This window comes from Cherax quadricarinatus, chromosome 14 (assembly GCF_038502225.1).
Source record: "Cherax quadricarinatus isolate ZL_2023a chromosome 14, ASM3850222v1, whole genome shotgun sequence".
In the NCBI taxonomy this organism is placed as follows: Eukaryota; Metazoa; Arthropoda; class Malacostraca; order Decapoda; family Parastacidae; genus Cherax; species Cherax quadricarinatus.
The window spans coordinates 46,212,570-46,227,612 of NC_091305.1; the positions used below are offsets into that span (position 1 = coordinate 46,212,570).

At 39.4% G+C, this 15,043-nt stretch overlaps 1 protein-coding gene across 1 annotated transcript in view; it reads right to left on the reverse strand.

Moving 5' to 3' along the window:
- Positions 1-445: 445 nt before the first annotated feature.
- The window catches only part of LOC128694846 (uncharacterized), a 35,385-nt gene continuing 20,787 nt past the window's right edge, over positions 446-15,043 (reverse strand). Inside the window, exons 2-6 of the mRNA XM_053785180.2 lie at positions 13,577-13,695; positions 12,786-12,887; positions 4,378-4,500; positions 1,509-1,684; positions 446-1,094 (exon numbers count right to left, since the gene is read on the reverse strand). Of these exons, the coding sequence (XP_053641155.1) occupies positions 1,034-1,094; positions 1,509-1,684; positions 4,378-4,500; positions 12,786-12,887; positions 13,577-13,695 (581 nt within the window). The 3' untranslated portion in view covers positions 446-1,033. The remainder of the gene's footprint in view (positions 1,095-1,508; positions 1,685-4,377; positions 4,501-12,785; positions 12,888-13,576; positions 13,696-15,043) is intronic.

Consider the following 15,043-nt stretch of genomic DNA (forward strand, 5'->3'; position numbering starts at 1 on the left):
CAATTAGACACATGTGCAAACATCTGGGTATCTTTATTGAAGACTTTTTGCCATCCAGTGGATACATGAATATAAATTCAACGACATAATTTGTACTGATAAAGCCACTGGATGGTGAAATGTCTACAATAAAAATGCCCAGATGATGCACATGTCTAATTCTTCATTTTTCCATGTGGTATATATACTATGTACAGTCCCGTTACTGTACACGGCAGTAAGAGGAAGTGTGGTCATTTTGGTGCGGATTAGCACCCTGGTTGTTACTAAATGTATTCTGAGTGACCGTGAGTCAAGGACACACCAATTTAGGTATTATTACAGTCTTTAAAAGGACTTCAATGAGCCATAGAGCGCGGTGATTTGTCTTGGACGAATAAACCAGCAACGACAGGTTAGGTTAGGTTAGGTTTGTGAGGAAACAGGTCAAGTATTTTGCTGCATGCAATGAGTATGTAATCTTTATTCGGAGCATGTTAACACACATAGGCTACTTCCCCAACCAGCGAAATATCTAACGGGGCCCCATCGTCAGGTCTGTATCTAGGTTCATCCAATGAGAAGGTGGATCTCGCAATTGTGAAGGTGACGTGGTTACCACTCACATTTTCACCCTTGTCATTTCCATTCGAGATCTAGTTGAAGCACGGTGGTCTGCATCCTATTGGCTTCAATTTTGCCTTGATTACCGTGGCGTGCACGAATACCTATTGTTGTACATATTGTATATAGTGTACATACTTCTATCTTTACTTGGTGAAGAATAATATAATTCAAAGTTTTTCTGCTGTGTTTATTTTGCTCCCTTTACGCCCTGTATAACAGGCCTTTGAGTGCCTGGGTTATAATATGTTTTCTGACACGAGTCTTAGTCATATGATGGCCCGCAGCTGGAGTTTTCGGTCATCTAACCGAGGCTTTCGCTGGCTTACCGGTCCACCCCTTCACAGATTATGGTTATGGTTATAATAGGAGTTTGTGTTATTGTGCTGGAAGAAGAGCAGGTGAGCCCAGTGTCTTAAGCATTCCTTTCTTAAGGGAACCAAAACGACTCCTCAGAAATGGCGTTTTCCTCATCATCTATCAGCACACATCTGTAACAACAGTGTTAGTTATTGCAGAGTTATAACTAAACCCTGATAATAAACGTGTGTATACATTACTAATCTATTATTTTACATTGAATTAGCTCTGGAAAATTTATACTGGTCCCCTTACACACACACACACACACACACACACACACACACACACACACACACACACACACACACACACACACACACACACACACACACACACACACACACACATAAACACGCACAAAGCGCACACATACACAAGATCCATACAGAGCTTTAAGAAGAGGTATAATAAAGCTGACGGAGAAAGGAAAGAGTGGTCCTAGTAGTGACCAGTGAAAAGGCGGGCCAGGCACTATGACTCGAACCCTGCAACCACAAATAGTTGAGAACAATTAGGTAAGTACACATACACACAGTACTCACCTACACTCGTCATAACTCCACCTAGTGCCGGTACCACAGTCTTGGGTATTATTACAGGGGCACGAGCAGGTTCTCTTGTTCCACATGTACATTCCGGGCTTTTGAATCATAAGGCGTTTGCAGTCATCCTCCAAACCCTGCAAGCACTCACACCTACACAGATGATCCAAGAACACCTGCAAAACACACGCGAGTCTAAGTACACGATGCAGATGTTAAGTGATTGTCAGTCTTGAATTAGACCTGAACTCCCATTGAATAGAATCTAATTGCTTCCCTACAGATTTAACGCTTCCTCATCCCCATGAATGTAATAAAATAATGGGTCACTGAGGACCCCATGAGAGGTATCCCCGTCACATAGTATCCCTCTGACCTAGTGATGAATGAAACACTTGTGTAACACTTGTGTAACACTTGTGTAACACTTGTGTAACACTTGTGTAACACTTGTGCAACACTTGTGTAACACTTGTGCAACACTTGTGTAACACTTGTGCAACACTTGTGTAACACTTGTGCAACACTTGTGTAACACTTGTGCAACACTTGTGCAACACTTGTGCAACACTTGTGTAACACTTGTGTAACACTTGTGTAACACTTGTGCAACACTTGTGCAACACTTGTGCAACACTTGTGCAACACTTGTGCAACACTTGTGTAACACTTGTGCAACACTTGTGCAACACTTGTGCAACACTTGTGTAACACTTGTGTAACACTTGTGAAAAACACTTGTGCAACACTTGTGCAACACTTGTGCAACACTTGTGCAACACTTGTGCAACACTTGTGCAACACTTGTGCAACACTTGTGTAACACTTGTGCAACACTTGTGTAACACTTGTGCAACACTTGTGCAACACTTGTGTAACACTTGTGCAACACTTGTGAAAAACACTTGTGCAACACTTGTGCAACACTTGTGCAACACTTGTGAAAAACACTTGTGCAACGCTTGTGCAACACTTGTGTAACACTTGTGCAACACTTGTGCAACACTTGTGTAACACTTGTGCAACACTTGTGCAACACTTGTGCAACACTTGTGTAACACTTGTGCAACACTTGTGCAACACTTGTGCAACACTTGTGCAACACTTGTGAAAAACACTTGTGCAACACTTGTGCAACACTTGTGTAACACTTGTGCAACACTTGTGCAACACTTGTGCAACACTTGTGTAACACTTGTGCAACACTTGTGTAACACTTGTGTAACACTTGTGCAACACTTGTGTAACACTTGTGTAACACTTGTGTAACACTTGTGTAACACTTGTGCAACACTTGTGCAACACTTGTGTAACACTTGTGAAAAACACTTTTGCAACACTTGTGCAACCTTGTGCAACACTTGTGCAACACTTGTGTAACACTTGTGCAACACTTGTGAAAAACACTTGTGCAACACTTGTGAAAAACACTTGTGAAAAACACTTGTGCTGCACTTGTGTAACACTTGTGCAACACTTGTGTAACACTTGTGCAACATTGTGCAGCACTTGTGCAACATTGTGCAACATTGTGCAGCACTTGTGCAACATTGTGCAACACTTGTGTAGCACTTGTGCAACACTTGTGCAACATTTGTGAAACCTTGTGCAACACTTGTGAAAAACACTTGTGCTTCACTTGTGTAACACTTGTGCAACATTGTGCAACACTTGTGCAACATTTTTGCAACACTTGTGCAACACTTGTGAAAAACACTTGTGCACTACTACTTGTGCAACACTTGTGCAACATAGGTGTAACACTTGTGCAACACTTGTGCAATACTTTTGCAACACTTGTGCAACATAGGTGTAACACTTGTGCAACACTTGTGCAACACTTGTGCAACATATGTGTAACACTTGTGCAACACTTGTGCAACACTTGTGCAACATTTGTGCAACACTTGTGCAGCACTTGTGTAACACTTGTGCAACACTTGTGCAACACTTGTGCAATACATGTGCAACATAGGTGTAACACTTGTGCAACACTTGTGCACCATTTGTGCAACATTTGTGCAACACTTGTGCAACACTTGTGCAACACTTGTGCAATACTTGTGTAACACTTGTGCAATACTTGTGCAACACAAGTGTTTCATTCTTTCACTTGTCAGTTTTCAAAATCGTTACATCACATTCGTAACCTATTATTGAACAATACTATATACATGACCCGGACAGCGGGGGCGCTGACCCCCGAAACACTTTCCAGGTAGACACCAGGTAGCCACCAGGTAGACTCAAAGTAGACTCCAGGTAGGTAGACAACAGTGCCGGCCATTTTTTTAGATGAAATTGACAGATTGACACCTACACAGCCCAAAATCAATCCGAATCTTACTTAATATTTGATACATCAGCAGTGAACGTTTGAAACCGATCGGGGAAATTATTAAGTTATTCCAGAGAAACCTTAGAGGAAGAAAACAATAAATAAATAGATATCACCTTTTGAGGAATGTCTATTTCCAGTGTAAACTTACGACTCACGAAAGTTATAGGGTGTTAATTTAGCAAATTCTGAGAGAGGTAAGATATACTAGGTCACCTGTCTACCTTGGTTTTTATGCAAGATGATTTGTATATCACATGCTTAATAATTCCCAAACAGGCGAAAATATTTACAAACATTTTCTCTCAGTCCACAGCAGGATTCGAACTAACACACTCCGCATCCGGGATCTGGCTGAGTGGAGAAGGTACTACGTACATTGATGCAGAGTAAGTCTGAATCCTGCTGTGGACTTAGAGATAATGGTTACATATTATATATTTAGTTATGTAAACTGTTTTAAATGAAAAGAAGAAGAATACTTATAGGGTTAAAAAGAATAACTTCTTTGAGTCTAAGAGATGAACTCACTTGGTTATGTTTACAAGATCTGTCCACATTGCTACACCTGCAGCCACACGCTGTGTCATCCATCAGAGTCACCTGCACACAATGCGATACGTAACGTTTGTTATTCATTCTATAAGCCATCACCTGGTGAAAGGAGTAATTAAATAAATATAATAAATAAATCAGCACCTAATTTCCACAAGATACATAATTCTAAGAAAATTAGATGACATTTATTAGTAACAATGGAGAGTATGTTGGTAGAATTATCAACAGTATGTTATTAATATTAATATCTATATTTCTACAAGTACGTGTACAAGGTATACAGGTTTCCTATATAGTATTATATAGAAAGCCGCTTGTTATGCTGAGCATTTCGGGCAAATTAGGTCAATTTTGTCCCAGGATGCGACCCACACCAGGTACCCAATTTATACCGATGGGTGAACAGGACAGCGGGTGTTTTATGGAAACACGTCCCTAATGTTTTCCAGCCTTACCGGAGGAAATTCGAACTCCGGACCTGAGTGTGTGAGCTGAGTGCGCTAGCGATCCAGCTATGGGACGTTTCGCTCTTGGAGAACGAAACGTTCCCTCAATAAAATGTTACAGTGGAGAGGCCCAGGTTATGTAGGCCGTTGTAGACAAGCTAGAACGTTAGAACATGAATAAACATTGTAAAAATTGTTCGTATGTTTATACAAATACATTAAATACAAAACAGAAATAATTCTGATGAAATTAAGACACATGTGCAACATCTGGGTATCTTTACTGTAGACGTTTCGCCAACCAGTGGCTTTATTAATACAAATTCCAGGACATAACTTGAAGACAGTAGAACTATGTACAGAAGATGAGGTAATCAGTCCCTCAACCTTGGAGTAGGTGCGAAGAACACCGTAGTCGTGGAGATTCTGAAGCAGAAGCAAGGCGCCTGGAGCTTATGTACTAACATCAGGTGGAAATGGGACGTGTAGCAGACGAGGGCATAGTCACTGGTAGGCGGGATTCCCCAGTGGAAGTAGGTCCTACCCAAAGAGATGGGTTAGTTGTAGTAGTTGTCGTAGTTGTCAAGGTTATGTAACATTATGGAATCTTGATTCTGAGGACAAGTACATAACCTTGACGACTACGACAACTACTACGACAACTAACCCATCACTTTGGGTAGGTCCTACTTCCACTGGGGAATCCCACTTTTTTTTTTTTTTTTTTTTTTTTGTTAATTAATCTTTTTTTGTAATCATTATTACTTACTAAAATTTTATTAAACACCATATTTACTACCAGTCAATTTTACTTTTGTAAATTAATCATTATTTTATACTTTTCATAACATTTTGTTGCCAAATTTTCAAGTTTGTATATTCAACTCTAACCTTTATATTATCCTTTGTACCTGTGTACCTGTGTACCTGTGTACCTGTGTACCTGTGTACCTGTGCATCTGTCCACCATCTTACTATCATATTATAACCAAGTCATTGCCATTGTTATTTTTTACTTATTATTCTTTTGGTACTTTAATTTGTGAATTTTATTTTCTCAATTTAAATCTAGTTATACTCCTGATCTTGTTAACAACCTATATCAGACCCTAGTGCAATTGTAAGTACCATTTTAATTTGTATTTTTATATTATAAGTTTATACCTAGTTGTACTTTAGCTCATTCTAGCTCAATACTTAGACAACACTAAATTCATTGTTAAATTAGACACATGTGCAATTCTTGGGTATCTTTATTGAGGAAACGTTTCGCCACGCAGTGGCTTCATAAGTCCATACACAGGAGAAACTTGAAGAACAGGAGGAGAATGAGGTAATCAGTCCCTCAACCTTGAGTCGATGTGGTCAGTCCATCAATCTATTCAAGATTGATGGACTGACCACATCGACTCAAGGTTGAGGGACTGATTACCTCATTCTCCTCCTGTTCTTCAAGTTTCTCCTGTGTATGGACTGATGAAGCCACTGTGTGGCGAAACGTTTCCTCAATAAAGATACCTAAGAGTTGCACATGTGTCTAATTTAACAACATGTCGGTTCTTTGAACCATTCATCTACACTAAATTCATTATATTAGACCTTAGTGCAATTACAAGAGTGAGTCTGGTGCCACTTGTAATTTTTTTATAGTATTAGTTTATACCTAGTTGTACTTTAGCTCATTCTAGCACAACACATTGACAATATCAATTTCATTATGTTTATTAGTGACTATACTCTATATGACCAAAGTGCTTTAGCGGTATACTTATCCAAACTTCCCACCACTACAGAAATCAGTATTAGAACTCACCACATAATACAGGATATAAACAACCACTATTTAAACCTAAAAGATGAATGATCACGTTGACCCTGATCTAAACCTCCATAATCTAACACACAATCAAAACTTATTGGAAAGTAACTGCCTTTATTACACAGCATCACAGGCCAGCACTATCCTGAACACTGCTCAAAGTCTATCAGTTCTTAACTACAACATCAGGTCCTTAAGCAAACACTATGATGACCTCCTGGCACTCCTTGAGTCACTAAAGACACCCTTCTCCTGCATTATTCTTACTGAGACCTGGCTTAAGCAGGACACAACTGATATCTACCCACTACCAGGATACACAGCAATCCACAACTGCAGACCATACTAAGTTGGGGGTGGTACTGCAATCTATTACTCTAACCAACTATCTTGTATTAGCACTAATTGCTTTAGTGATGAATATGGGGGAATACATTTTTGCTAATTTTACTGTAAAAAACCTCAAGACGCCTATAACAATCGGTGCCATATACCGGATACCCCACACAAACATCCCAAACTTCAGTGAGAATCTAAAGTCACTAATAACAAACAGACAAATGAACAAGCACCACCTTCTCTTAACTGGAGACTTCAATATCAACCTTGGCCTACCAGATGATCAGACTGTAACTGATTTCATCAACAATATGAACAACACACTTCTCATACCAACAATAACTATACCAACCAGGCTGACTGAGACAAGTGCAACCATAATAAACCACATATGGACCAATATACTAGCCCCCCTTAAATCAGGGATAATCACAGACAGCACTACTGACCACTACCCAACTTTCCTCTTAACAAACATTAATAAGCCACCACTCAAATACAACAAAGTTTCATTTAGACTCCATGACGAGGCCTCAATAAGGAATTTCACAGCAGACCTAGAGACTGTTGACTGGCCTACAGAATTCTCCAATGCCGATGGTATTGACGATTGGACAGACATTTTTCTTAACAAAATACTTAGACTATACAACAAACATTGTCCTATAAAAACGAAACAGATCACGAATAAACGGCTTGGTTGCCCATGGCTAACCAGCAGCATTCTGAAATCCATTGATAAGAAACACCAATATGAAAAGCAATATAGACAGGGCTTAATATACAAAGATATTCTTAAACAATATTCAACAGTTCTCACCAAATTAATAAAGAAAGCCAAACAACTGTACTACTCCAGCAGATTCACTGACACAAGAGGAGATATAAAAAAGACCTGGTAAACACTTTCCCAGATTCTGGGGACCCACAAACTGAAAAAACAAGAATATTGTTCTAACTAAACCTCATGAAACACCACTGCATCCCACTGATACAGCTAACAAGATAAACGACTTCTTCTCAAACATAGGATCTAATCTCGCCAGTAAAATCCCACGTACCAATGCCCGTGCCGGGGACTACCTAGATGGGAATTTCCCAAATTCCTTCTATCTTGTACCATCAGAGCCCACGGAAGTCACCACGATCATAAAGTCACTTAAAAATAACTCGGGGAATCTGTCTCACGTCCCACCATTATTGTACAAGCGAGCAGCCCATGTCCTTTCGCATGCTATTACATTACTTTTTAACAAGTCATTAGAAACTAGCACTTTCCCGACACTACTCAAGACGGCAAGGGTTACACCAATACATAAAGGTGGTGACCCTACAGACGTAAACAACTATAGGCCAATATCAAACTTACCATTGCTATCCAAAATCTTCGAGAAACTCGTGCACAGGAGACTATATTCATTTATAACGTCACAAAACATACTCAACCCCTGCCAATTTGGATTCAGGAAAAATAAAAGCACTAATGATGCAATTATAAAAATGCTAGTCCTGCTTTACACAGCATTGGAAAATAAGGAATATCCGCTAGGAATTTTTATTGACCTAAGAAAAGCGTTTGACACAGTAGACCACAGCATCCTACTCCACAAACTTGACCACTATGGTATAAGAGGCCATGCGCTTGCATATTTTAAATCCTACCTTTCTAATAGGTATCAGTATGTCACCATTAAAGACACAGCCTCATCAGTACGGCCACTTGATACTGGAGTTCCGCAGGGTTGTGTCCTTGGACCCCTGCTCTTCCTCATTTATATCAATGATCTTCCAAACATATCCCAACACCTGAAACCCATTCTCTTTGCTGACGACACGACTTATGTCATCTCCCACCCTAATCTTGCCACCCTCAACACCATTGTTAACGAGGAGCTGCTCAAAATATCGACTTGGATGATAGCCAATAAACTTACACTTAACACTGACAAAACCTACTATATTACGTTTGGTAGCAGAGCAGGTGTTGTGCAACTTAACATTAAGATCGACAACACTCTAATTGCCTGACATAATGAGGGCAAATTCCTTGGCCTATACCTCGACAACAACCTAAATTTCAGCACCACAAAAAAAGTATCCAAAACGGTTGGGATCCTCTCCAAGATACGATACTACGTGCCGCAAACTGCCCTTCTCATTCACTTATATATCCATACCAAACCTATGCTATCTGTGCTTGGGGTTCAACTGCAGCAACACACCTAAAGCCAATAATAACCCAACAAAAAGCCGTAGTAAGAATAATCACTAAATCCCATCCCTGGCAACACACCCCCCAACTCTTCATAGATCTAAACTTACTCCCTGTTCAGAACATCCACACTTACTACTGTGAAATCTATATCTACAGGACCTTAAATTCCAATATTAACCTTGACCTAAAATGCTTTCTTGATAGTTGTGACAGGATCCACAGGCATAACACCAGACACAAACATCTCTATGACATTCCCCGTGTTCGACTAAACCTTTACAAAAATTCAATGTATTTCAAAGGACCTAAAATCTGGAACACCCTACCTGAAAACTCTAGAACTGCAGACACATTCATCACTTTCAAAACTACAGTTAGAAAACATCTTATCTCCCTGATACACCCAGACAACTAACTACATGATAACCACCTGGTGGTTCTCAATTACACTCACTCACCCACTGATTATAAACCCAGAAATACTAATCTTAATCTTAAAATAATAAATCCTAACTAGTCATAAGTTTGCCTATGATACTCCAATATAGACACTTTGTATTGTGCCAAAACAAAAGCATTCACATTGCTAAACTCACAAATTATGATGTAGTCACTTAGCCTTAATACCATAATCTGTAAGGATTTAATGTTAAGAATTAATCTAAGTCTGCCCGAAATGCCTAGCCAGGCTAGGTGTCCTAGTGGCTCCCTCTGTAATTAGTATTTTATAACATGTAAACCACACAATACCCAAAACCTGTAAACCCCACATTGTAACCCTTATAGAGAATAAACTTGAATTGAATTGAATTGAATTGAATTGACTATGCCCTCGTCTGCTACACGTCCCATTTCCACCTGATGTTAGTACATAAGCTCCAGGCTCCTTGCTTCTGCTTCAGAATCTCCACGACTACGGTGCTCTTCGCACCAACTCCAAGGTTGAGGGACTGATTACCTCATCTTTTGTACATAGTTCTACTGTCCTCAAGTTATGTCCTGGAATTTGTATTGATAAAGCCACTGGATGGCGAAACGTCTACAATATAGATACCCAGATGTTGCACATGTGTCTTAATTTCATCTTGTCGGTATTGTATACCATTCTTGCACACTACAGAAATAATTCTAATGATCAAAAACTTACAAATATGAAAGTCCATTAAGAGTGCAGCATAGTACACTACAATAACACAAATTAATTGTGTTAAATTCCAGCCAAATAAATTGCGTTCTTAGGTGTAATTTTATTACAATAGTTGGCATTTAGCGCCGGAACTTAAAAACTAGATACAGTGATTATTTTAGTAAGAAAGCTTAGCACAATATATTGAGAGAGTAGTGCTAATATAGAGAAACCGATAGAATAAGAAAATATTTTGACTACAGTATTTAGGTACACAGTGCCTTGTCTGGCTTAGTTGTGAAGTAAGATTGTTACAACTCTTCAGCTTGTCTATTATGGAACACCACATCTTTGATTCTTTAATCTGCATAGAATTTCTGTAGATAAATCGATCAAACACGAGGAATATTATTAGTTTATTTCTTGCTGGTGTGAAGCTTGTGTGTTCAGTTATATGTTTGTGAGAATTGTCTGAGTTTAGCACCAGCTTTACAGTGTGATGTTTTAAGCGTGTGCACTGAACATTAATAAGTCTGCAAAACAACCACAGGGGGAGTTGAATGATACTCCTAGGCCTTTCGTGTTACAATCAACACATCTTCAAAAGCTTGCAGTGTTGCAGAAATGAGTAGGAAGTCTAGGAAGATTCGTTCAGGCATAGAGCTATCATTCAACTCCCCCTTTAGTTGTTTTGCATCTTGTATCACTTGTTTGCGATTATTGCATATCATTAAGTATAAATTGCATATATATTAGATATATATTTTCTAATGAAATAATGAAACAAGTGTTTTTGAATCATTAACAGAACTGTGGCTGGCCAGGACTCGACCCTGCGTTCCAATGCCCAGCCCTGTGAGAAATGAACACGGTACACATCACTATCCACTATATATTTAGTAGTATTAGAGATTGTTATAAGAAGCGCTTTTTCTTGAGTTATGATTAACGAATTGCTGAAGTTGATCCCCCAGACACAGATCCCATATATAAGTTATGGGTAGATGAGAAAGGTCAAGTCAGTAGTGTGGGGAGCGGAACATAACAGTGACTATTAGAGAGTATCCCTATGGTTTTAAAGACCTTTGTTGATGGGTGTTGGACATAGGCCTTAAATTTAGGTTGTTGTCTCTTCTTAGACCTAGGAATTTTCCCTCTTATATCTGTGTTATTTGAGCATCATTGATTAAGGTGTCTAATTGTTACCATTTTTTTATTCCCAAAATATATATATGAGATTTTTTTAGTACTTTTTTGAGTTCATTAATCACTATAGTGCTTACTGAACCCGATATTTAAAAAGTTGTTATTAGCAAATACCCGTTTCACTTGATATTGTTGGACAGGTCACTCATATAGATGAGGAATAAGAAGAGGGCCCAGAATGGTGCCCTGGAGAACACCTGGGTTTATTGGTTGATTACAGGACTAGGTGTCATTTTATGACCACATGTTATCTGTTACTTACTTAGGATTGAAAACATGTGTTCCTGTGTCTTGTGTGTCCATAGTGCTTAGGTAGGAGTGTTGTGGTTAGTGGTATCAAGGTCCTTCCGCAGTTCAATGAAAAGTCCAATAGGATACTTATTTGGAGAGTAAGACACGTGTCGAACAGTTGGGTATCTTTATATTTGATTAGAAAGTTTCGCCTACACAGTAGGCATCTTCAGTCATATACAGAGGCAGCAGATGTAGCAGCAAAGTGAAGATGATGTCTCTGTATTTAACTGAAGAAGCATGAAGTGTAGGTTAAATGATTCAATCAACAAAGATACCCAGCTGTTGCACATGTGTCTTACACTTCAACTTGTCAGTATTGTAAACCATTTCCAGAACATTTGTATATTTCAAGTGCTGCATAAACAGTGTCTATCAATTAGAGTATTGCATCATCAGGACTTCGGTCTGAATCCAAAATAATAAGGAGTAAACATCTTGTAATTAGTAAGGCAGGTGTACTGTTGCTTGAAGACTGATTTCTGAAAATATTTTTGATAATATTGGAAGATTAGAGATTGGTCTGTAGTTATTAACATCGGTTGAATCACCATCATTGTGGATGAAGTTATTCTAACTTCCTCAAGAGCACCTGGAAACGTTTTTTCTCAAGTGATCTTTGGACTGCTACGAGTATTTTGCAGTGATTTTTATTATGCGTACTAAATTTTGCCTTATATGAGACCTGTTGGAGTATGAGCAAAGTAATATTTATGAAGAGACTCGGTGTCCTGGCGGTGCAAAGGATAGTGAGTATCCTCTGAAGGAGGAATGGTGCAGTTTGCAGGGTCAGCTGAGCTTTGTTGTCAGCGCGCTTCTGGCAAGATAGTGGCTGAATGAACGATGGTGAAAGTGTTCCTTCTTCTAGGGTCACACTGGGTCTTAGTATAGATAATCACACAGCAAGAGACGTGTAATCAGATTAATAAATGAACTTACCTTGACAGTTCTGTTGGAGGTATCTACAGCGACACAGTTATGAGCCCTTCCTTCACACACGTTGTGATGACATCTCTTCACCATCGCCAAGTTAGGAGATACCTGAAGACATAAAAAATATTAAAAGGAAAGGTGCAACAGCTGTTTATTAAGTTGTCATGCTGTAGAATCTACTCTTTTTCATGCTCTTTGTCATTGTTTATATTTAATATTTTGTTATGGGAGATAATTTAGAGTTTATAATTTACATATTTCAATTCTGCTGTTTTTAATGTTTATGGTAAGGAAGAAGTATACTAAGATTGGTTGTTTAATGACCTTGGAAATGAGTGGAGTACTGGGAGACAGAAGTAGGTTCAAGAATTAACAGATAACTTTAATAAACACTGAGGGAACTCCATATGTGTGTTCCGTGGGTGTGAGTGTACACCTCACCGTCCTGAGCCAACAGTGACAAACAGTATAGGTGTCTCACTGCTCAGTGGCAGAGCACTCGACTCACGAGTAAAGAATCCGAACTCTGTTTTTAAGTGTGGCGTGAGGTGTGGCTAGTTCCCGGCACCTGCCCTAGTTCGCAAGTAGTTTATATACTGTAGATACATTAATAATATTAGTTATGGTTATGAATCGATTCCCAGTTATGAATCGAATCCTAGGAAGTAGTAGAGCACATTATATAAATCTGAGCTTTGAAATGAGCTGAGGTTGGATAACTTACCAATTAAACATTTTACAAGAAAGCAGAGAGATTTATTAATAGATTTTTGTATTTGAGGGAAGAATTAACTTACCGCGTTGTAGCCTTCAGGGATAGGCATATGTATGGCGGTGTCCTTGGGAGTCTCACATGCGAAATGTTCACTGATCTTCTCTTGCTGCTTCTTATCTGCCTTGCTAAAACATTTCATCCCTGTTGGATATGAATTGCTGATAGCATTATATGATCTTTTTTGATGATAACAAAACTTTCTACATCACCTTAACTTACCAAACCTTCCCAAGGAAAGCTCTCGAAAAAAATTTTTTATCCAAAACTAATCTAGGAGCATAACATTATTTTGCATAAATTTATACAATATAAAATAATCTATGAAACAAACACACACACACACATACACATACACACACACACACACACACACACACACACACACACACACACACACACACACATACACACACACACACACACAAACACACACACACACATACGCACATACACACACACATACGCACACACACACACACACACACACACACACACACACACACACACACACACACACACACACACAAACACACTCCACGGGAAGGAACTAAAACACCTCAGAGGACGCAATGGGAGTCACAGTGGGAGGTGGAAAGGGAGAGATCAGTTTTTGTCTATGGGCTAGACGAAGCTAAAGAGGAAACCTATGATGAAAGAAAGCAGGAGGAGAAAAAAGCGATTGAAGGTATCATGAAGGTGATAGGCGAGGGAGACATGACCCAGGTGGCAAATTTTCGGAGAATCGGGTGGTTCACAAAGAAAAGGAATCGGCCTCTCAAAGTAATTTTCAAGGCAGAATCAACTCGAAAAATGATCCTGCAGGAGAAAGCACACCTGAGAGGCAAACAGGAGTTCATGAGTGTGTACCTCGATCGAGACAGAACACAGGAGGAAAGGATGATACTGAAAGAGAGAGTGCAAAAACGAAAGGAGGAATGGGAGGAAATGAAAAAAAAAAGAGCAGAATAACCCAGGAACAAGTGGAAGGACAAGCACACTCCCCAGAAACACATGCAGAAGGACTCCAGCCAAAACACCCCCAAGGCAACTGAACAATTCAAACCAACCATCACACACCGATCCTTCTGTTCCCATCCCCCGCACCACAGTTACAGTATTAGAACAGAAGTTGAAGGTTTGGTACACAAATGCGGATGGATTAACGAATAAACATGAGGAATGGCAAGAAAGAATCAATGAGAAGTCCCCAGACATTATAGCAGTTACAGAAACAAAACCCACGGAGACAATAACAGATACAATCTTCCCACCAGGATACCAGATCATGAGGAAAGATAGAAGGGGCAGAGGGGGAGGAGGGGTTGCTCTGCTCGTAAAAAACAGATGGAAATTCAAGAAAATGGGAGGCATAGACGAGACGGGACAAAGAGACTACATAGTAGGTACACTTCAGTCGGGGGAGCACAAGGTGGTCATTGCAGTGATGTATAATCCACCACAGAACTGCAGGAGGCCAAGAGAGGAATAT